General features: G+C 36.2%; 1 protein-coding gene across 1 annotated transcript in view; it reads right to left on the reverse strand.

The window, feature by feature from the left end:
- Window positions 1-7,380: 7,380 nt before the first annotated feature.
- Window positions 7,381-25,487, reverse strand: part of MCTP2 (multiple C2 and transmembrane domain containing 2) — a 217,322-nt gene continuing 199,215 nt past the window's right edge. Inside the window, 7 exon segments of the mRNA XM_079127378.1 lie at window positions 7,381-7,665; window positions 7,671-7,685; window positions 9,866-9,934; window positions 9,936-9,967; window positions 15,721-15,727; window positions 15,729-15,764; window positions 15,766-15,832. Coding sequence (XP_078983504.1) covers window positions 7,618-7,665; window positions 7,671-7,685; window positions 9,866-9,934; window positions 9,936-9,967; window positions 15,721-15,727; window positions 15,729-15,764; window positions 15,766-15,832 — 274 coding nt within the window. The 3' untranslated portion in view covers window positions 7,381-7,617.

Genomic DNA, 25,487 nt, shown 5'->3' on the forward strand with positions numbered 1-25,487 from the left:
GTATATATACATTGTGTGTGTGTATATATATACATTGGTTCACAGAAGGGAACCAATGTACCTGCTAATGTACTGAGTACATACAGTCTTTATTCAAATCCCTCACAATTTGGATGGTATTCTTTGCATGTTAAAAATGAAGAAATGAGTTTCAGAAGATAAGTGGGTTGCCCAAAACATACAGTGAGTTAATGCCAAATAGCAAAGTTTGGACTTGAACCTCTATGTTTCTGGCTCCCTGTTTCTGTGATCATCCAACTCCAAACCAGTAATAACCAAATGCTAATAGCAGACAGCTGGACAGGGGAAAATTGGTTTCCATTTCCACATAATCCCAAATTTGGTATTGAGCAGAACAGAGTTTTCTCCCCTTTGAAATTGCCTCTTTTAGGACATGTAAAGATTTTCTGCCAATGACTTAGAGAATGTGCAGTGGTAAAAGAGAATAGGTAGATAAAACATGGATAAAATAAGGTTACAATTTTATAGATTATCAGGAGATTGGAATATAGGTCTGAAATCACTGAAGTCTAAAATATAGTTTTAAGATAGTTTTAAGACTGCATGAAAATTGAATTTATGATATACCCATAGAATTAAATCTAGGTTAAAAATAAGAACTTGAAGAAGAGGGGACATTAATTAAAACAAATAAGACACTATTCATTTTGGAAATCTTTTACAGGAGTAGCCAATATGAATACTAGATAGAACCAGCCCAATCAATTTTGAAGAAGACTTTGGTGAGAAGGAAAATGTCAGGAAAACTTGTGGTTTAAATTTCTCATTCTAAAGTGCTCAAACCTGACACTCTGACACTCCTCTCTGACCACAACACTTTTGAAGTAAAATACCAAATTGGAGCACAGATCAACATCTTAAGTTCACTTTTACCAGGTTAATTATGCAAAAAAATATTGTAAGTGATTAAAACTGATTTTTGAAGTTCTTTAAATATGAATGATCTTCAGAAATCATAGTGATCAGTATGATTGAAACTGGTTATAAATTATGAAGCTGAAACTAGGAAATAGACAGAGAATAGACAGAGAAATAGACAGAGAATAGGGGAAGCAGTTAGCTAGAAATAGCCATAAGACCTATGTATTATTTTAATAGATGATTCAGGGGACCTCCAAAACTCTACTTTTTAATTTAATTGAAAGAAAAATAAGACTGATTTGTCTGACCTGTGAGTCAAAGGAATTAAGTTCATGTGACTGTTTTAACATCTTTACTAATGAGTTAGAAGAGAGGAATATACAATACAAACTTTCAGGCAATTTAAAAATTGGAAAAATATGCATATATTGATAATATAAAAAAGAGGAAAGAAATATTATAAACTTTTTCTTTAGTCAGAGTCATATGCTAGTTAGCACTTCCAAATTCTAGGGATCAAAAATTGCTGTACCTGAGGGTGATAATAAACACAGTCAAAGAGAAAATTTTTAGTTCAAATAACATAGGCCTGTGTCTCTCCCCTTATGCTGTGTCCTACATTATGACTCTGCATGAACAGAGGACATGCTTTAGTTATTTTTTGCCTCTGTGGCCAAAGACCTGACAAGAACAATTTAGAGGAGGAAAAGGGTTTTTTTGTTTTTGTTTTTTTTTCTTTTTTCTTTTGGCTTACGGTTTTAGAGGTTCAGTCCATGGTCAGCCAACTCCATAGATCTGGGCCCAGGGTGAGGCAGAACATCATGGAAGAAGGACACGGCTAAATAAAGCAGCTCAGGACATGACAACCAGGAAGCAGAGAGAAGGTTCTCCTTACCAGAAATAAAATATATACCCCAAAGCCACAGCCCTGATGACCTACCTCCTCCAGTCACACCCTACCTGTCTAGAGTCACAACTCAGTTAATCCCTATAAGTAGAATTAATATACTGAATGGGTCAAGATTATCATAACCCAATCATTTCACCTATAGATCTTCTTGCACTGTCTCCACATGAGCTTAGGGGACACCACATATCCAAACCATAACATTGTAGCCATTGTTACCCAACTTTATCTCAAAGAGATACTGTATCTTCAACTCCTTATACCAGATTCTAGTACAGAAAACCCTGTTTCTACCTGGGCTGAGCCCAACACAAAAAACACATATAAAATGCGATTGATGCCTCAATTAGAAAAAAAAAATCTATCTCTTTGAAGTGCAATGAATACTGCACTATTTCTGTTAATTTTTGCAGATCTTTACAGGGTAAAACAAAAACATGTAATATGTATAAAGTATTTAGCACTTTGGATCATAATTTATGTAGGAGACACATACTAAATCAGTTATGTTAGCTGTTTATTATGCAGTTACACAAATGAGTCAGGTGTTTTTACTTTTCCAACCAGTTGGCTTGATTATTAAATGAGAATACATGGAGAAGAGAAACTTGTATGTATTATTATAATGAATTAAAGGAATGAAAACAGGAAATCTCAGGATTTCTGATTTATAGAGAACAGCATAATAAAATCTTTCCAGAGAGAAGCTGAATTGAATAATATATTGCATTCCAGCCTTGAGCAGGCTACAGCCATTGGAGTTCTAGCAAAACACCTTCTCTAGCTGTTGGTTGCAGTGGCAGTTTCCCTGAAAGTTGAAGTTCTTGGATTCTTTCTCAGAGTCAAGTGATCAAGTTTTAAAAATATGTGAAATTAAAATTTATGTGTGTGTGTCTGTCCATCTAATCTATTTCTTCCTATGGGAGAAAATATACATAACCATCCTCGGAAGGGATATGGGGGTGGGAAGGGTAGTAGAGTGAAACAGACACTATTAGCTCATGTACATATATGACTGCATGACTGATGTGATCCTACGATATGTACAATCAGAAAAATGAGAAATTACACTCCATTTATGTATGATTTGGCAAAATGTATACATGCATTCTACTGTTATATATAACTAGAACAAATAAAAAGACCTTTCTCCCTACAAATTTTAATGTGTGAAAAAAATCACTTATATGAGATATGCAGTCTCAGGGTGTCAAGCTAAATGAACATAAATATGACTTTTAAAAAAAAGAAAAGCCACTTTCTGGAACACTTCAGATCCTAAGGTTTTATGGGCCAGTTTTTCAATGTTTTGGTGAGTAATCAATTAGGGTAAAATCATTTTAATACTCATGGTAATAAAGATTCGATGATTGATTTGTGTTGAAAATTAAATATTCTACTACTGTCTGCTTTGAGTTTATTTAAAATGACTCCAAGTCCTTAAAGTTTAAATGCTCATTTGAGGTTCATGAAAATACATTTAAAATGTAAAAAACTGTTTGTCCCTTTCTTTCTTTAAAATACTTATGATTAGCCTCCATTTCTTTAATAAAGTAGGAATTAATCTGTCATACTTTACAGCTCTTTTTTTCTCAGTGAACATGCAGAAGTTATACAAGTCATACGTTTTTATCTCAACAAATTTTCACCAGTTGACCAAGATCATGTAACTGGAATCCAGACCAAAACAAAAGAACATTAGCATCATCCCAGGAGCCTGATTATGACCTCATTTAGTCACTGCTCCCCTAGCCTCTTGACTTTATAGCACTGTACATTGCATTTTGCCTGTCTTTGAACTTGATATCAATGAAATTATACATTGCATGGATTTGTGTTAGAGTCTTCTGTTCAGCATTGTTTGTGACACTTATCCATGTTGCTATGTGTAGTGCTAGTCATTCATTTCTTTGTTATATTCCATTTCATAGTAGCACAGTTTGTGGATCAACTCAGTTATTAATGGAAATAGGAGTTCCAGTCTGGGAATGAGAGGGAATAGCCATGAATATTCTTCCACATCTTTAAACTTATATATGCACGTGTTGTTTGGATACTCCTGTGAAGTTGGTATGGGGGAAGGATCACAGAGCATATATGTAGTCAGTTTTAATACTACCAAACTTTTCAAAAAGGGGTTCTTCTAATTTTCATATTTGGGCAACTCAGTGCAATGCTAAAACTAGCTCCCAAGTTCCTCTCATGGCTGTTTCTATAGTTCTCTCAGTGAAAGGCAATACTATATTCCTAGACCTGGATCAAAGTCTGTAAAATATTAACTCTTGCATTCCTGAATATCCATGGAGAGGCCATCCTTGACTCTGTTCTCTCGCTTATCCCATAGTCAAGCAATTGTCAAGTTCTGCTAATTTTATCTCCTAACTTTCTGATTTAATTTTTTTCTGCACCACTATTTGAAAGTTCAGGATATCATCAATTTTTGGGGAACATTACAATTGACTTATAACTTCTCTAAGCATTCATAGTTGCTCATATACCTACTGCACATAAAAGGATTGTTTTCTTGAAACTGGAGTATGAACATGTCATGCTGTTGCTTGAAAGTATCCATTTAACATCTAGTTCTACCAGGGGAACATAGTCTGTTTTATTCAGATATATCATCAGTGTTTTTTAATCAATGTTTGTTAAATAATGGTACAAGGAAACAAAGAATGTAAAGATTATTTTACTGTCCACAGATAATATATTTTCATTGACATGAAGGTAAGATCTCCAAATATAAGATATTGTTTAATTTGGAAGTTGGTAATAACATTGCTAGGAATTATAAATAATATTGCACAAAATAAACTTCCTATATAAAGCAAGAAATATATTTTCCAGGATAGACTACACTGATCTATCCAGTTCCGACCTATGTTCTAACAGAAGTACATGAAAGAAAACAATGAAAATTTGGTTATGAACCGGTCTGTTTAAAATGGTGTTTCTTAGAAATGTTGTCAGGATGGGAGGTCTAGTAGAAGACAGTGGGAGTCAAGCCTTTTGGTAACTCTGACCTCTAACAGAATCTGGCAGATGCCAGTAAGATTTTTTTTTTTTTTTTTTTTTTTTTGGTGTATCCCACAGAATCCACTTATTAGAAACTTAATCCTCCTTATGGTTTTGAGATGGGGACTTAGGCAGGTAATTAGGATGAGATGAGGCATGGAAGGTGGGGCTCCCCGATGGCAATACTGGTTTCAGAAGAGAGACTTGAGTGGGCATGCTCACTCTTTCTAGAATTGCTCCTAAATTTCTGATAGTTCTTCCTTACACTTAATTTCACTTTCAGTGGTTTTAGTTGACCCTGGTAAACTGTTTCAAAATTCAAAAAAAAACTTCGGAAAGAACAAAACTACAAGTTCAAATGTCAAACCACTCTGAATGATGTAACAGTAGTACCTTGTGCCATTTGCGGTCCAGGCTGCCTATATTTGAATCATCCTTTTGTCCATGTGTCCACACCCTATGTGCTGTCAGTCACTTGGTAGCCATTTCAGGTTTCAGACTGTCAAAATACTGCAGTGCTTGTATTCAAGTAATCCTTAATACTGGCCCCAAGGCCCAAGAGTAATGATGCTGGGAATGGATGTGCCAGAATGTACTTCCTTTTAAGTGAAAATATTCAAGTTTTCAATTTAATAAGTACAAAAAAAATCTTAAGTTGAGGTTGCTAAGATCTGGGATAAAACGAATCTTTTATACATGAAATTTTAGAAGAAAAAATTCATGTTAGCTTTGCTGTCATATATCAATCTGTAAAATTTTTGGCCTCAGGGTGTGATAAGTGCTTATTGAAGGCATTAAATTATAGGGTTTGATATTATCTGAGATGTCATGCATCCACTGGGGATCTTAAGACATCCTCCAAGGATAACGGGGGACTCCTGTACTTACATCAATTTTAACATTTCACTTACAATTCACATCGATTTTTAACCCTCAGCGTCTATGTAGTCAATTAACAATGTTTTCCATATACAATTTATTAAAGGTTGATTTGGTCCTGATCTTGTATCCCAGATACTAATTGTGTCTTAATCTTATGGCTGAAAATTCCAGTTTGACTACAGAGGAAATATGTCTAACTAATGATGCCTTCTTGTAGGGAAAATTGTTTCATTTTGAAATTGTATAGCAAAAGAGCAACAATAAAGTATTGGTTCTACATTTAAATAAATAAGGGGTTGTTTTGCTGCTGAAAGTTTTCATTCAAATGACTGATCAGATCTCACATGTCTGCTTAAAAATGTCTGACTTAGGTCTTTACAAAATGACAGACTATGATAAACTGTATGATAGTTGGGAGCAAGACAATGAGGCATTGTTTACACAGAAGATTGAGTAACTGGTTTAACAAAAGAAGTTCTTGGGTATCTATTGTATGTACAACTAAGAGATTTACTGGGGCTTTTATAATTTCTGCAAGGCTCTTTTCCAGCCAGCTTCATTAACTTGAAGTAAATCAAATCATGCAGAAATCTGGCTCAGCCAGAAAGAAGAACCCGAGGAAGATACAATATGAAGAAAAACAGACACAAGATGATAAGGTTTAGTCTTTGGCATTTTTCATAAACATTTTGTTTGAAGATTATTAAATTACAACTCAGAAACAAAAAAAATACCATAGTAAACTCCCTATTAAATTAGGTCTTTTTACCTCAACTTTTCTTTACAGTACATACACATATATAAAACTGCACATACAAAGTATGTGTCAACAAAATGCAGTCTTTAAACTTTAAATATCATTTGAACAGAAAGATTTGTATATATTTTATATATGCACAAAATCAAGAATTTTTTCAGGCGATTACTGAGAAATTGTGGGGTGTGCAGGAATCAAATGCCATCCAAAGAGGACATTGGGGTAGTACATTCTAGTAGTAGGGTTCTGAAATTTTCATAGCATATAGCTTACTTTGACCAGAAGGGGAACCAAAGATAAATTCAGAAAAAGAAATTTTAACTTTCTGTTCAAAAACATTTGAGAAAATAAAATGATTATATTTAGGTAATACCCTCATTGATAAAGTCTCTCTCTTCATACCTTTATCTTTCTAAATACTCAATTCATTTATTCATCACCCAATCCATGCCTTTCAGAAACTACCTATTAACATTTTATTTTGGAAATAAGTCAGAAGAAATGGCATTTTAAGGCAGCCAAGTACTTTCATGAAGCCCTCACTCTTTCAAAGAGTGGTCCCTTGGGACCTCCTGGGGCATCCATTGCCAGCAATGGACCGTAATGTAGGCTGGTATCCAGCACCAAGGGCTTACCAAAAATTTATATATATATATATATATGTTTGTGGTAGTGACCATTGAATGAATACTAAAGATTTGGGTTAATTATGTTAATTATTACAAAATCTTTTTGCAATATACATTATTGGATAGACAGTTACCATAGACTGAATTCAGATGAAACTTGCATGAATGATGATGTGAAAGGAGGGTTGATCTGTTGAAGGTGTGAATAACCAGTTCATCACTCTCAAATCCAAGTGCTGTCTTGGCTGTTCTTCAGCGAGGCGTAATCAGACCCATGGGAGCCTTGCATATTTGAGAATGGAGTGTCCTTCATAATCTCAGAACTGGTTCCTTTTGCTGGGATGGCCATCTATGCAAATGATAGAACACCCCATGCGGCAGGGGGACACAGGAGTGTTGGCGTCTGTGCAGTGAAGAAGAGGAGAGAATACAGTGGGTTCCACATGGCATACATTTCAGGACCCCAAAGGACCACTGAAATAGCTCTGACATTGGCCCTGACCGAGTTGCACATCATAGGATGGCTGGAGTCCAAAGTCTGTATCTTAGAGAGTGCTGCGCTTCTTCCGAAGGGGGCTGCCACTGCCGCAGAGTTCAATTCTGCATACTGCACCTGTGAAAACAAACAGACGTGCTTGCTGGCAGTTAGGTAACCCTAGCTCACCAAGAGTGTGTTTAATGGCTCCCAAGGACAAAACAAGGCAAAGGAAGGAAGGTTCAAAGGTAATGAATCATTTTCTAAACACAGGAACATGGAGGGATTAATTGCAGGAAGGATTTGAGAAGTCATGCATCATTTCTTGAAACCAAAATATTAAAAGCAGATTTTTCTAATGAGATGCATGGGTTTCTACCTGCTCTGGGCACTGCTAGATGATCTTAATTTTGTGCGTGTCAGTTCTCAACCATAAGTAAGTTTAATAACTGCCTCTTGGGAATGTTTATCTTAGTATATGATATAGCAATTTAGAATTATTCATTTAAAACTATCTAAAATCTTGGGGGAAAAAAATCGCAGCCAATTATGGACATTTATTTTGTCTAAGAGGAAAAATGCTGAAATTGATACTGGGTACCAGACTTTATTATAGATTTCTTTAGAAATTAAGTTCATTTACAATATAATGATTAAAACATCTGTGATAAATATGAGCACTCGGGGAGTCCCCAGGGGCACACTGTCAAGGTGTTATTAGAAACCGCCCTTAGCCTGATGGGGAGGATCTTACTAGCACGCTACATGTTGTTCTCAGATGCTCTTTCGTTGTATGTCTGTGTATGTCATTCCAACTCTAACTGGATGACCATTCTGAGAGCTGTTGCTTGGATCATGCAGACAACCCTCGGGGGCTTGATGGAAATTGCTATTCTTCAAGGATACTGTACGAACTCACACTGTGACCCAAGTGATGGTACATTGCAATGTATTGCTTTGGTGTGGGAGCTTTTGATAGGCTGCTGGTGGAATGCCTTCATTTAAACTATTATATTACAGACCACATGTGCTCACTATTTTTAGCGTTTGTGCCAAACTTCCCCAAAGAGGACATGATGTCCAATCTTGGTGAGTCTATACTTTTGCAAAAAACAAACAAACAAACAAAACAAAAAACTCACCCTTTCCTTCCAGTGTTTTGTAAAGGTCTAATTGGGGAATTAAGAATGACATACCTGTCAGTTTTCACTGCAAAACAGAACTGAGTTTTTTTTTTTTTTTTTAATTATATAATGCAAATGGTAAAATACATTCTGTGAAAGGATTTTATTCTTTAACAGTTATAAAGTCAAGGTAAAAGATAAAATAGTCAATTTTAATCTCCAGAAACTTGAATGAAGGGGGGAAGCAACTCTAAGAACTTTAACCTTCATGTCTCTTTAATCTACTCAGATGCTGGGGAACCAATGTGTCATAGTGGCCCAATGGTGATGAAAATGACACTTCATTTGGGATTCTCTCAGATAAGACAATATTGTGTCTTTGATGATATTCCAAGTGATGTCTCCCATCTACCTATTCTCATTAGAGAAACTGCTGCCTGCCCTGCCTTCCTCAGGATTTATAGCAGGCTAATTTTGTAGGAACCCACATTGGGCTATTCTCTGGCATTTTTCTCTTACTGTTGCCTTTTTTTAATTCTGAGCATGTACAGAAACAAGACGCTGCTGGACTAAGTGACCATTACCTGTGAATAATACTGGTGATTGATCTCAAATTATCTCATGCTGTCTCCTCCTCTCCATGTAGCAGAGTAAATGTGGGATTGCCTCAGCATCCTGAAGTCTTTACAGGAGAGAGGATAGGAGGGAGAGACCCAGGGGGATAATAGGGCAAACAAGAATAAAAAGAATAATCCCCTCTTGTTCCCCTACTTCCCATAAATGCCCTGCATCTGGAAGAGGAAGAAAATAAGTATCAATCCTCAGGTTTGGATCTCCTGCAATTGCACTTACTGAGCCCATCTTGTCCTCGTCCTCTTAGGGAGGCAAGCAATCAAAAAGGGCCAAACATCAGCACACTGCCGCTGCACGGTATGAGTTCCAGATTATTCTTTAGTAGCTCTTTTTCAGGGGTAATTTCCCCCTATCATCTCATGCTTTGGACAAGCCGTTGTGCTTTTTTTTTTTGTTTTGTTTGGTTTGGTTTTTGCATCACCTTCCTGCAAGTCAGGCCTCTTTAGGATTTCAGATTCCTTATTCAAATTACTCACACAAGCAGTCTTGTGGTCCTCCAGCTCTGTGGCTGGCCAGACTTCAGTGGGGAGCCCCTATTGGTGGTGACCACTCATTACATACCTTTTGAACATCAGAAGGTACCCTGGAGAGGAGTCTAGGTAGCTCATTATTGTCGATTTTGGAATAGGGGATTTCGAAGCTTCTTGGTAAATTTATTTATTCCTGGAAAATAGAAACACCAGAGAGTTCTTCATCTTTCTGTCTACCTACACACCTATTTTTAAAAATCTTGCCTGAATTGGGTGGGGGGAGTATTCACAAGTAAAAATTAGTGTGAAAACAATTACTAGATTTCAAGTCATGCACATGTTGCTGTCATGTGGAATCATTCACAAATGCCTTTTCCTGGAAGAAGGCGGGGGCTGGGATGTGGGGCTCTGCCTTCTTCAGCTGTGAAAATCCCATTACAGTCCCAGCAGCAGGGCAGCAGAAACAAGCACTAAAACTGAAGAGCTCATTGGCTTTTTTGGAATATACTGATTAACAGCCTCCTTTGCTATGAAAACAAATGTCCCAGATGGGAAAAGGCCTTCATTAGCCAAAACAAGTCCCTACTTGGAGGCTTTGGACCCTGTGTAGCTGTGGGAGGTGGAGGGCGGGACATTTTTGTTGTTAGAAAGAAAATGCAGAAATCTCTCTCCCCCCACCTCCAAGTCATTTTCACAGGATTCTCTTTTCTCACTGCAGAACAGAACTTGACATGTTGATTGTACTTTGATGCTGCAGGAAACTGTGAAAAGTTATTATTGGAAAATTATCTTACTATGGTTGCTAACTTAATTTGTGGACTGTAACACTGGAGTGTGGGTTTGTCTAGGCAATGGATTATGTGCTAATTTAGGATGGGGACAACGGTAATTAGAGATGGGTTCAACATTTAAAATGTGAGACCACTGAAGAGCACCCATCTTTGGTGGCTGCACTTTATGCTCCTATATCTGCCCAGGACACACTCTGCCCATGGTTTCCTCTTTAGTGAAGAGGTCCTCTCCACCACCTTTTGTTTTCTACTCTGCTCCTTGGTGCTGCTTCATGTACCCAGAGCTCATAATCTATAGTCTTTGCACCAAATGTCAACCCTTTTTTCATGTTGAGTTTTAGAAGCAGAAAGACTAGGTGGCCTTCTGAAGTTTTGCCACAGGGTGCTTGTTTAACAAGGATCATATCTGAAGGCCTGTCAGTCCCAATGACGCTGAATGAATTCTTAGCTTAGTTGTGCTCTGAATGGCTCCTACTCAGAAGCCAAGTTCAACAGTCCCCAACACATAAAAGGTTTGATGTTTTTCTTTGTTCATTAAATATTACTTTGCTTTCATCTCAGGACTGGACTTCCTGCATGGCATTATACCTGACACAATGCCAACCTCCAGTCCATTCTTTGGGGGGTCAGATTTACATCTGCTTTGCAAATGGGGGCCAGCCATTGTTCATGAGTTAATGGTGGCTTGGTGGCTGGGCTGGGGAAGGTTCCCAGCAAACGATTCCCTTTCCCTCAAGTCAAAGCTGCACTCTGCCTTTCTTCCCTCTACCCCCACAGCAAGCTTCATATTTCTAACTAAAATTTCCCCCAGTGTTCCTTTAAACTAAAATACTCTCACTGTGTTATTCTAAAGACATTTAATTGTAGCATGGGCTTTTTGGCAAAAGAAAACAGACAAGGCAAAATGATGAAGGGAGACAAAGACGTATTGAGAAAAGATATATCTTCTATTGTTAATTATATATAGTGTGCGCATCTGGAGTCTTTACAATGAACAGCAAGGCAGGGATAATATCACAGCCGATCAAAACACGGCATTCTTAGTCACTGAGAAGATTATAAACCTGCACAGTAGCTCAAATGCACCGATAAAGACAGAAGTAGTCCACAATGCACTGAGACTGTCTACGTTTGAAAAAGTTAGAATAAAAATTACAAGGCATTCAGATTGCGTGCTTCAAAAGCACACCTTATTTTTTAAAGGTATCTCAGGCTTGAATATTTTAGTAATTCCAACATAGTATCTATTGTGTGAGATCCAGGACCAACAGGAGATCACAGACTTCTTGGTCATCTTTAAGGGCCAATGGGGCAACACTACAAAGGTTATGGTGCAGGAATCCCTGGGTCTCAGTTTCAGCTATAGGGATGCATTAGCTGTGTGATTTCAGGCAAATCACTTAACCCTCCTATGCATTAAAACTGACACAATGCCAACCTCTAAATTTTTCAAAATTCTAATGAAAAGAACTGCCCTATATAATTTCTAGGGTTGATGGTAGAATCATGCTGGATAAGATATGCAAAAGAATTCTGTAATTCCACCTCAATGTAGGGGCTGCAATCATTACTGTGGGTATTAATAAGCTAGGAAGCCAAAGGAGGTCCTGAGGGAAGAGTTTTTCTACTATTATGCATGTGATCACAAGACAAATCTGAATGTTGTGGCTTCATCTAGTGAAATGCAAGATGTAAGTTTAAATTTTAACAAAAACAATACACGTAGAGGGATCTAATTGCTGTTAAAAACACACACACTTTTTTTGTCACAATAAAGAAAACAAGTGAGATCTAAATCTAAAGGATAGCACTTGGGAAAATACTATCATTCAATGGTGCTGAAGCATAGATTGAATTGGTCAGCAGAGTGGAATGAACCATCTCCGTATAAAAAATGTGGGAAAAGAGGGATATGGAAAAATCACATGAAGCCTTGCACTTAGTAACTTGAAATTAAGCACTTGAAACAGAATAACATTTTTTTCAGATACTTATATAAGAATGGCATGATAACTCTTCAGTGTGATGCTTTGGGGTCTATAGAACGATACTTGCTTACTCATTTTTCAAACCCTGAGTGCCTTTCATATGAGAGATGTGATACTATCAATGGAGATACAAAGTTAAATCCTGGCTCCTTCTTGCCAACAACTCCCAAAATAAAAGTGGTGAATCCAGAATTGGGAAGCTTAGCATCTGTGATGAAAAACAGAATAGAAAGAATATTGGAAAACTCTTCAACAGAAGACATGCATGGGATCAAATTCAGAAATACTTGACCTTCTGAAATAATTATTGACTAAATTCCAGTAGATAGAGTTCTAAAGTAAACTTCAGATATCCCTCGTTTGCATTACTTCTTGATTTCTAAAAATCACACTCCCCACCCAAGAGAAGTGGTGGGCCCAAGAAAGAGTCACCTGTGGAGAGCACAGGTGTGGAGGCTGAAACTCAATAGGATTTTTCCAGTGCTCACTAAAGATATATATCTATGTTGCTGCACAGGGAATCATAGGACTAAAGAGGAAAGAAAATGATTAGCTATCAAAATATTACAGTAAAATTGAAGTCCAGGAATTTTTTCATATGCTTATGTCAAATGATTATTAAAATAGGGAAACAAAAACATTATTTGCCTGTACAGAACATGAATATCTAACAAAATGTTAGGTTCTTATTCATAATGTTTAGGATTCCATAAAAAATAACATCATATGTCCAGGAGACTTTCTTAAAAGAACATTAATAATTTGACATATATCTTTTCCCATGTGAAAAAGCACCTGCAAAACAATGTACTGGACATACACTAGCTAGTAACTAACTTGCCTTGGAAATGAATAAGTTCTAATGCAACTGCAGAATATATTTTAAGATGGAATAGCAGGTCTTATGCATTGAAATCATGGATTGATTGTCAAGGCATTTGACTATACTATTTTTAATAAGCTCATCAGTAAACTATGAATTCCTGTCTAGATGGAACCAAATCTCCAGAAGGTAAAGTTCAGAATATGACTGCTGCCTTGAGAGAGAATGGTGAAGTCCATGCTGTTTAATAGTTTCTTGCATAAACTGAACAATAAATACAGAAATTTTTCACTAAGTAAATGCAAAGAGTTGTTGGAAAGCTGCCAACACCTTGGAGGAAGTCAAAGTGATTTAGGTAAACAGAGGGGCTAGAATCCTAAGATTGACAAAGGAGAAAATGGTACTGTTGTTCCTCTATACCACTGGGTTGTACATTTGGATCAAAAACTTCTGTAATAAATGTTTGCAGTTTCTTTTTTTGTCATTATTCCCTAAACAATACAGTATAACAACTACTTAACCTGAGTTTACAGTATATTAATTATTATAAGTAATCTATGGATGACTTAAAATACAGGGGGAGATATGTATAGGTTATGTGCAATTATTCTGCCATTGTATACAGGACATGAACATCTGCAGATTTGGTTATTCACAGAGGGTTCTGGAATCAACCTCCTGAGAAAACCCAGGGATGACTATATTAGTCACCTTTGTGAGGGAAGGATGTCTATAAATAAATCAGGTATGCACTAGTGTTGAACAGCAGACCATGGCATTCAACTTACATAAGCTGTTTGAACAAAATGTAGCCAAAGGACTGTAGTTTTGAATCACACCTGGTTAAGGCAGAGAGCTATATGAAGGTATAAATTGTAAACGTGATCAGGAATTGGAAACACACACGCACGCACACGCACACACACACACACACACAAAACAATTGTAAAAGAATAAGATTACCCAGTCTATAGATAATATTCAGCATATAAAATATGCAGGGGAATTTTTTTTTAAATATGCTGCCTTACTCAATGAGCTATTCGAGGCCCAAACTCTTTCCTAAGGACCAAAGTGCTAGCATTGTTGCAATCTAAAACAAATCTAAGCATGAGAGGACTTTCTCCAAGTTGCAAGGATGAGAGCCAGCACTGAGGTGCATTGTCTTAAGCAATAGCAGAGATCCAAGTATTAACTCACAACCCTCAGGAAAGGGTTAGAATATGTTTTGTTTTTCTTTTCTCATCCCAGACTTGCAACAAGCTGAGAGGCTTCTTAAGATGAGATTTTCCCCTCCTAAATACTATAGAGAATGATTGAGTTATATTCCCAAATTCCTTCTAGTTGTGATTTTATGAGTTCTATTTTTCCCATGACTTTTCCCATTTCTGAATGTCCAGGTTTAGCTTTCCTTGTGCAGAGATATTCTATCTTTTTGGGATTCTTGTAATGGTTCTAGAAAAGTTGCAACTTTTACCCAGCATTTCCAGGTTCTCTGTGCATGCTTACAGATGAATGCATTTCAGCAGAGGCTCCCATCTTTGTGACTTCCCTGAACTTGATAACATAGGAAACTCCCTACAAGTTATGAGGAAGGAGAGCTCAGTAACAGTCACAGGACAAAGGCTGCCAAGTCCCCAGCTGTTCACTGCAGTGCACTGTCCTTACATCAAGCAGGGGCCACCTAACAACAGATATAAAGATCCACAAAGCTGCATGAGTATAAGTCAAGAAATTTATTTCAAGTTTGATACTTTTTGTTCTCTTTTTTTTTTAAAGCTACTAAACCTTTTAATCATCCCATTTCCCATGGTAAACAGCAGCTTCCTCTATCTTTTTAGGCACTGGTAGGTAGTCGCAGAATGTGTCCTCCTTCCCCCACCTCCTGGATTTAAGTAAGAGCATAAGTAGTCTTTTTTCTCCAGAAGAGACAAAGTGTCAGGAGCAACCTAGGCAGTGACCAGATCTACTTTGACATTATATAAAGGGCTAGATGCAGGTGTGTGCACCCTGTTTGAACCATGGTGTTCCAGAAAATTACTGGGCCACAGCAAACATTCATTCAAGGGATTAATGACTAGGAAAGCCCAAAGGGAAATAGTATGAACAATCACATTTTATTTGATCACAATTATGCAAGGGGCCTTATAAATATCTAAATGATGGTTCACTCCACTGGCCTTTTCCAGGAGGTCCTGGAAGTGTTTGTTCCCCAAATGCTCTCCTTAATCTCATGTTTAATTGCTGACAAGAGCACATTTAAAGTTTATAGTCATACTTTAAAATGAATAATTGGTTCTTACCTGGAATTGGATTGCTAGCAAAAGGACCATGTCAAACTTACCCCAGATTTAAAATGATATAGCGCAGTGGAATGAAGTACAAAGTTGATGGTGGCTACGACCAGAATCAAACAGGCCAGCAATGAAAGAAACGGGACCGTCCAGTTAAATGTGCTGTAGACAAACCACACAAATATTATTTCCTCTGATGTTCAACAACCTCTAGAGACATCTTGTCATATGTATTTCACCCTTGGCTGCTATAAAACATCTACTGAAAAAAATTTATTAAACACTTGTGGATGCATGTTGAAATATCATACTGTAATGCATAATTATATAAAATTATTACATCTCAATTTTCAACAATCCTGAAGATAAAAGTCTGAGCTATAAGAACATTAATGAGAGATCCTCCCAAGACTAACTCCATGTAACTTGTCAAAATACTGGTTGTTCGACTTTCCTGAAACTAATAGTTCCTAAGAGAAAATACTTGGCTCCTGGTATGGTATGGATGTGAGGTGTCCCCTAAAAGTTCCTGTCTTAATGCTGAAGTGTTTGAAGGTGAAATGATTAGATTCTGAAAGCTGTAACCTCTCTAGGGAATTAATTCATTTGATGGCCTAATGATTTGAAAAGACTACGTTAGGTAGATGAGATGTGCCTAGAGGAAGTAGTCACTGGGGTATGCCCTTGGGGATTATATATCCTGTTCCCCTGCTTTCTCTCCTTCCTGGCCTCCTTGAGTTCAGCAGCTTTCCTCCTTCTATCATATCTTTCTGCCATGGTGCTCTGCCTCACCTCAGGCCCAGAGCAATGGAGTTGGCAACCATGGATTGAATGTCTGAAACAGTGACCCCAAATATACTTTTTCCCGTGCTAAACTGTGCCTGTAAGACATTTGGGTCACAGCAATGCAAAGCTATCATGACTCTCAGTGATTTAAAAACTGTAATATTGCCAAGATGGATCTATGCAAGGAAATCTTCAAAGCTTTGGTGAGCTTACGTTCAAATTAATACTTCTCTGTCAATGAATGCCTACTTATAAATATTAGAAAGATGATTATGGTGCTTTCATGTTTCTGCATTCTCTAATATCTTCTATTTAAAACTTCCAAGTTCATTTATTCTAAAAGGTAGAAGGTGCCCTCAAATGGGTGTGGGGTATTGGCTGCAAACCATCACACCAATAATCATAGATTTTTGCCATATAGAATTTTCATGGGTTTTTTTTTTTTTTTTCCTTTGGCTGTATGCATTGCTTTTGGGACTTGAAAACCTAGAACTTGGGATGTGAATTCAATATAACATGGAGATTCTTGAGTAGTCCTAAGAAAAACAGCCCTACTGAGGATTCATAGGTGTCCAGAGTGTTTCATCTTCCCATACAAATTTATACGTTGACCTTTTGCCTTGTACTAGAAATACAAAGAAGTAAAGTTTTCTTCTGTTGGCTTTTGTGCAAGTCGGGGCAAGACTTTGGGCAATTATGGAGGAAGTAGTATTTAACAGTTATCAGGCATTTAATTTGTGCTAACACATAACAAAGCCTCAGCAAGGGCGAGATGCTAAGCAACTCAGTGAGAACCCATCTCTATATAAAATACAAAATAGGGCTGAGGATGTGGCTCAGTGGGTAAGTTTGGCCAAGTAAATATTATCCCCAGTTTATAGATAAGCACACTGAGAGGCTAATTTGTGTAAATAAAATTCCTTCAATGGTATAGAATTAGGTGTCTCATACTCTTATTAAGATAACTATCAATGTTTAAACTTTGCCTGTTGAGATGTATGAAAACACTTGTGTATGTATTTAATTTCTTCCTTAAATCATAAGCAAATTCAAATACCTTTTAATATGCTTGTTGGTGATTTTTAAGGTAGAAGTTATTGAGAAATAAGTTATTTCCTTGCTTAGGGTCACAATATATAAAAGTACTTAAGAAAATGGGTTTACAAGCTGAGTAACTTTGAGAAAATAACTAAATTATTCTGAACTATAATTTCCTCTGAGCAAAATGGAAATAATAACACCTGTGTCATAGATTTTGTTAGAATTAAATAAGAACTTGAATTTTCATAGTTAGTTCAGTATTTGGTATATTATAAAATCTCAAAAAAAAAAAAAAAAAAAAAAAAAAAAGAATGGCAGTTACTATTTGTGAATTTTCCCCTGAAGCTGTTTTCCTTGACTTTGTCATAAGTGTTTAAAATATTTCTTTGGATGGTAAAGAAATTGGTACTTGTGTTTTTTTATCATATTTTTCCAGTTAGATGCTTTGTCTTTATTTTAAATAAAATGTTACCAAGCTGAACACTGATTTTCATTGTCTGTTTCTAGATTTGGCCAGACTTAGAAGATACCTACCTGAGTTTCGTGCTATCATGCAACCATTTATAAAATCACTGTTTCCCCTGTTCCTTTATTTTGAACACATATATGTAGAACCATTTCTGACTTATCTCTTCTAGAGTAGAACATTTTGGAGCACAAATTCACAATGTGTTCTAAGGAATTTAACCTGCAGCCATCTTTGCTAAAGGCCACAAAGGTAGTAGTACATGAATGTCTGCTCCAGTTCTGGCTTATAACACATACAAACAGGAAATATTGTCATTAAAGGAGGAAATCTCAAAAGACATATAAAAGAAAGAAATGGATTCAAGTACTCTAAAATACATTAAAATACTACACAGATTTTAAAAACTGATATGACTCCACCATGAAGGCTCCAAAACTGGAGTAGAAAACCAAATGCAGAAGTAAATGCACATATAATTATTCCTAAAGTATTCAAATTCCACATGTATAGGTTTATCATACTGAAAAAGAATCTGAGGATATACTCCAAGTTAATTCTAATTCCAGTTAATGACTGCGGCATATGAAGTGATGGGAGGAAAAAGAGGAAGCCAGAATGGAGGCTTAGTTGGCTTTTATAAAATTAATTAAATAAATATTAATCTTTGTAGTTTTTCGCATTTTTTAAAAGTGAAAACATTAGTGGCAGATCCTGATACAAATCCATAGCTCTTTCATCACTCTGAAGATTATTAACCTAATAGTTTACAATTAGAAAATATCTGTTCTAATGCTCATTACCTATAAGCATCACCATAAGCAATGTTTTCAACTTCTCTGTGCTTTGCTTTATGTCTCCCATCTGTAGGAAGGGAATAACATCTTTCCATCCTCTTGTGGAGGATGTTGAGGGAATCAGTGACTTCATAAATATAAAGCATATAAAACAATATTCGGCATGTAATAGTTACCCAACAACTGTCAACTGCCCTCATTTTTTTGTGGTTTGCACAGAAATAACAAATTTGAAAATGGATTATAATAGGTAGCATTCTGAAAAAAAAATAAAAGCTACAAAATGTGTAACATTACTTATTTTGTCAATAAATATATGAAGTTTATTAATGAAACCATCAAATTAATCCTGATTTTCAAATTAAGAAGTAGGTTTTCTGCTTTTTTTAAATCTAGAAAATTACTCCTTAGACATGTACATATGATTCCCTTTCTAGCAATACATCTTAAAAAAATACTGGATAAATATACATCATTAGCCTGACATGAAAATAAGAGAATGAAAGATAAAATTGTAAGAACTCTTGAGGTAAGTAGGCTTCAAAGTCAATTTTTACTTTATGACTTCTGCCAATTATTGGGATTTTGAACTTCTGTTATCAGCATAGTATGTGTGGGACAGGAAGTAAAGCTTAGCATGTCCTCAAAAAAAAAGAATCAAACAGGGAAATCCCTGCATAAAGCTGATGTATGCAGGGTAAGATGAGTATGAGAGAAAGAATGAATGGAAGGAAGGAAGAAGAAACTATCCCTAAGTAGACATAAAGAACTATGCCTGTTGTGACTTTAGTGCAATCTAGAGAGAGTTGCCATCCAAGATTATGCTACTAGTATAGACTGAAAAGCTTCAAATACAAAATTTAAAGGAGATCAAATGATCCCATGTTGATAATACCCAAGATCACTCAAAAAAATAATCATACAGTGCCTAGCATGGTGGTGCATACCTGTAATCCTAGTGGCTTAGGAAGCTGAGGCAGGAGGATTACAAGTTCAAAGCCAGCCTAAGTAACTTAGCAAGATTCAGTCCCAAAATAAATAAAAAGAGTTGGGAATGTGCTTCAGTGTTTAGGTGTCCCTGCCTTCAATCCCTGGTACCTAATCATACTACTCTCTAGATATATGCACTGTCAACCCAAATGTTTTGTTACTCCTCACATAAAAATCCAAAGAATGTTAATTCACACTTAAGCATGAAAAACAATGGCACCACAAAGGCAGCAATAGCAGACAGCAAATTTCAAAGTAAAAAAGACATCAGGTAGAGATCCAAACCAATATATTAAGTAATAATATTTAATATGGGAAGTCAACATAGGGAATGAAAAATGACCAAGAATTACAAAAGAGCACTAAAAAATGACAACTATAATGATGAAAGTTAGAAATTTAATGATATAATGATGAAAGTTAGAAATTCAATGAACTAAAGATAAATTTTGCATAGGAACATAGCACAAGATCAATGCAAAGAAAATACTCAGCATCACAAAGTACAAAACAAGGGATGATATCAAGGAGGTTAAGAGACATGGAACATAGATGAAGAAAGTGCCAGTCAATCTTGGACCAGGGTAAATAATGCTGTTAACTATAGTATGACAACTGAAAGAATAGCAAGAGAGTGAAAGTTTTCTTTCCCAGGAAATAGAGGAAAAAAATGTAGATAAAAAATAAATAAATAGCAAATAATTTAATATAATAATAATAAGAGCACAGGTAAAGAGAGTTCCTAAAATCACACATTGAAATCTATAAAAGTAACACAAACTTTGAATGGACTACATAATACAACTTTTAGTGATTGCCAGGTATAGGAGAGGAAAGCTGAAACAAGAACAGATACACTTAAAGGGAAAACTGGAAAAGCATGTATCAGGAAGTAAAAGAGGAGGTGATATAACTATATTAACAACAATCAAGGGGACAGGAAAATTTTATTACTGGTAATAGGCTCCTTCATATAATAAATTCAATAAAATATAACAACCTTAACACACACACCACACACACACAAAACAAATAACAGCTTCAAAAGTAGAGTAAGCAAAACAAAACATCACACAAATTCACAATGATACAGTAGAAAGTTTTTAACACAACTCTAAATGATAGAGCTAGCCAACCAAAATCCAAAGAGGATACACACATAAAAGGTCTGAACATGAGAAAATCTAACTAACGTATAGCACAGTATACCCAATAATCTACTTTTCAACCTTGGATAAAAAAATCTGTAAGAATTAGCCATGTTGTAGCAGTATTTTGTGAACATAAAGGAATTAAGGTAAAAACCAAAAACAGGTAAGTAGAAAATTCCCAAAGCATATTGTAAATTAAGCAATACACTTCTTAGCCAAGAGAGAAATAAAACTAGGAATGAGAAAATGGCTTTATCTACATTTGAAAGATAATTAAATTAATACATGCCAAAATGTTTAGCATGGAGTAAAAGATGTGTTTACCAAAAAGTTGTAGAACTTTAAGCCTTTACATTAGGAAAGAAGACTGAAAATAAGTGATTTAACCACCCATCTTGAAAAGATAGGGAAAGAATAATACATTAAGGCCAAAGAAAGTGATGGAAACAGAAGATGAGCACAGCAAATACTGGTTCATTCCAAAGACTAACTGATAAATCCCTGTGGAGAAGAAGAAAAGAGTGTCTGGGGTGGTGGCAGAGGACAATAAAAATCACAAGAGTGGACCAGCTACAGATATTGATAAATTAGAACATATATATATATATATATATATATATATATATATATATAAAAAACAGGGACCGAATCTTTGAAAAGTACAGTTTACAGAAACAGATGAGAAAAAAATAGGCAAAACACATGAAAAAAATTTTAACAAACTGAACATTTAATTAAAAACCTCAGAAAGAAAACTATAAGCCCATATACCTCACCAGCAAAGTCTATCAAGTCTTACAGGAAATGACACCAGGCTTATACAATCACTTCCAGACAACAGATAGGGGAGAATCCCCCTAACCTTGTTTTGTGTGTTTAAAAACTTCTGGATATGAGGAATTTTCACAAACAGAAATGTATATGACAACCACATTAATAATTATAGCTACAAAAATCCCAAAGGAGGAGGAAAAATTGTGAATAAATTCTAGCACTATATGAAGGCATTGCATAACAGAAAAGTTGACTGGCTGAATATATCCCAGGAATGTAGATTGGCTTCATACTTGAAAACCAATCATCCTATTTCACCATATGAAAAAAAAAAAAAAAAGGGAAAATACATATGAGCCTCTCCAAGAATGCAGGGGAAAAAAAAAAAAATGTTTGACCAACCTGAACTCACATTCATGATGTAAAACTTTAAATAAAAGGAAATTTCCTTAGATAAGCCATCTTTACAAAGAACAATAGCCAACATCATTCTTTTTTTATTCAGGGAGGGGAGGACTAGGGATTGAATTCAGGCAAACTGGACCACTGAGCCATGTCCCTAGCCCCATTTTACATTTTATTTACGACAGTGTCACCTCATTTTGCTGAGGCTGGCTTTGAACTCCTGATCCTCCTGCCTCAGCCTCCTGAGCCATTGGAATTACAGGTGTGTGTACTGTGCACAGCTGTCAACATCATTCTTAAGGGTGAGCTGTTGAGAGCTTTCTTTCCAAAATTGCATAAGAAAGTGAAAGCCCATGAGCTCCAATTCTGCTCAGCACTGTCCTAGAACTATAAGCCTGTATGGTATGGCACAAAAAGTAAAATGTATAAGGACTGGAAAATGAAAAAAAAATACATGCTATATTGATATAATACATAATCTAAAATGTTCTTCATAGGAAAATAATGATAACTAAGTTTACCAAGGCTATTAGATATAATGTAGTCAATGTAGGAAAATTAACTTCACCTCCACATATAAATAACAGGTAGAAAATAATACCAATCAAACCAAATCCTTTAGGACTCTTATCTCACAAAAACTTCAGACTTCTATAAAGAAAAATCTAAAATAATACACATATAGAAAAGACCAGAATGAGAGAAGATACCAAGTTCATATATGAGCAAACTTTGATTCCGTCACCATACCAACTCTTTTCCAATTGATGCAATCCTAACAAAGATCCTAATGGTTCTGTGAATGAGGTGTGCCTTGTATATTTATGTTGTATTCAAGAAATGGAGCTGTGCACCAGACATCCTGTCAGATTTTGTCCTCCCAACAGCCAAGTCATGGACTTTTCCCCTCAGCCACCCACAATCTTAAAGTACTTTTAAAAAAATTAGGTGTATGTGTGGGGACAGGAGGGTGACATCCACTGGGCTTAAGGCACAAAGGAAGAAAACTCAAGGCAATTTTAAACAAAATAGCATGCTAAGTGATTACTGCATGCCATCCAGGCATAAATTCCTAGGGATTTGGTTTACATGTACTTTTATTCTCCAAAAGTGTCCTATAAGAATTATTGTCTTTTCCACTCTACAGAGGAAGACAGTTAACCAAGATCACTCATTCCCTATCTAAGTGACAGAAGCCAAAACTCTGAACTCACAAACTTGGCTCAAGAGCCCCTGTTCATTTATTGCAATGTCTCCTACATAGTGTCTTCTTCACACGTGTGAATACTACTCACACCTGGTCGTTGGTCCCCTCGTTGGTCTTTCTGCCTCTACTCTGTTACTTTAGGCATGTTAACTCTCAAACACAAAATGCATCCATCTGTCATTCCCAAAGTCCTTCCTGCAATTTCAGCTGCTTTCCCATCCTCATTGGTGAGATTTTCACTTCAGCTCCTAGCCAGAACAGTAATTTTAATTCATACGAATGTGTCTTTTAAGTTTTACTCTAGAATATCTGCAGGAATGGCTTCCCTGTCCTAGTCTGGCCTTCATCTCATCTCCTCCATGGAGTTGACCTAGCCACTCAAGAGTTAAAGTCATCACTCCGGGACAATAAAACATACAATATACATCACTCTTTTGACCCATGCTACCTACTAAGATAAATGCTACAAGTTGAACAATGGTTTCAGTCTGACATATCTGTATATTTTAAATATGCACAATATAAGAGAAGTAGATTAAAGAAAGTAGAGTAGAAAAAAGGAAAAAAAAAGGTTATTATTCCTTTTTTTATCTTTAACGATTATTTTTATTTGTTCTAATAGTTGTATATGACAGTAGAATGCATTTATATATTTTGATAGATAATACATAAATGGACTGTAATCTCTCATTTTTCTGATTATACATATTGTAGGATCACATCAGTCATGCAGTCATATACATGAAGTAATAATGTCAATTTCACTCTACTATCATTCCTTTCCCCATACCCCTCCCCCTCCCTTCACTCCCCTCTACCTAATATAAAGTAACTTATTTTGTATACCTATAGCACCACTGGGATCTCCCCATTAGTGACAGGGAAGAAGACTTGCTCTGAGAGATTAAGTAACTGTGTTTATTTGCTAGTCGCCAAAAGTTGAGTAAAGTTTCCTGGTTCCTGTGCACTGAATTCCAATAGAGTTACACATGAAATCCCTCTTGAATGCTCAGCAGGGACTCTAAGGTCACTATAATCATGAATGGCCAAAGAATTAATAGGAGTTGAGCCGTATGAGCCTTCCTGTGATGCAGCTGGGCCGAACAGTGCTCTGTTGATGGGTTGAAAATGCATCCCAGACGTGGTCGCCACAGCTGTGCTGGGCACAGCTGTCCCTCAAAAGCACTGTAGAGTTGGGAGTCTGTTTAAATCCCTCTGTCCTCTTCTCTCATCAGACACATTTCCTTTAATATTATCAGATACACAACAGCTACACTTGTGTTTTAAAGACCTTTAAGGATGGACACAGTTTTACCAAACCACATGATCTTCCTTCCTTGGCCTTGCCCCCACTCCACATCCTCTCACCCTCCTTGCTGGCCAGTACTTCATCTTTTCTTCTTTTATTACTTTATTTACTATTTCTGTGTTTCTTAACAAATAGTCATTACCATTTGATATATAATGATTTATTTTGCCCTTTATTTCCCAAGAATATTTTAAGGGTTAAATTCATTAGATTTTTTTTATTATGCAAAAAAAATTTTTTTTAAATTTATTTTTATTGTACACAAATGGGATACATACTGTTTCTCTGTGTGTACATGAAGTAAAGGCCTACCATTTGTGTAGTCATACATTTACAAAGGATAATAGTGTTTGATTCATTGTTATTTTTTCCTTCCCCCCTACCCCTCCCACCCCTCTTTTCCCTCTATACAGTCCCTCCTTCCTCCATTCTTACCTCCCTCCCACTCCCCACTATGTGTCATCATCTGCTTATCAGCAAGATCATTTGTCCTTTGGTTTTTTGAGATTGGCTTATCTCACTTAGCATGATATTCTCCAATTTCATCCATTTGCCTGCAAATGCTATAATTTTATTTTTCTTTATGGCTGAGTAATATTCCATTCTGTGTGTTTATGTGTGTGTATATGTATATACATATACATATGTATATATATATGTATATGTATCTCACAGTTTCTTTATCCATTCATCAATTGAAGGGCATCTACGTTGGTCCCACAATCTGACTATTGTGAATTGAGCAGCTATGAACATTGATGTGGCTGTATCTCTGTAGTATGCTGATTTTAGTCCTTTGGGTATAGGCTGAGGAGTGGGATAGCTGGGTCAAATGGTGGTTCCATTCCAAGATTTCTAAGGAATCTCCACACTGCTTTCCAGAGTGGCTGC

Source organism: Sciurus vulgaris (assembly GCF_902686455.1).
Source record: "Sciurus vulgaris genome assembly, chromosome: 2".
NCBI lineage: Eukaryota > Metazoa > Chordata > Mammalia > Rodentia > Sciuridae > Sciurus > Sciurus vulgaris.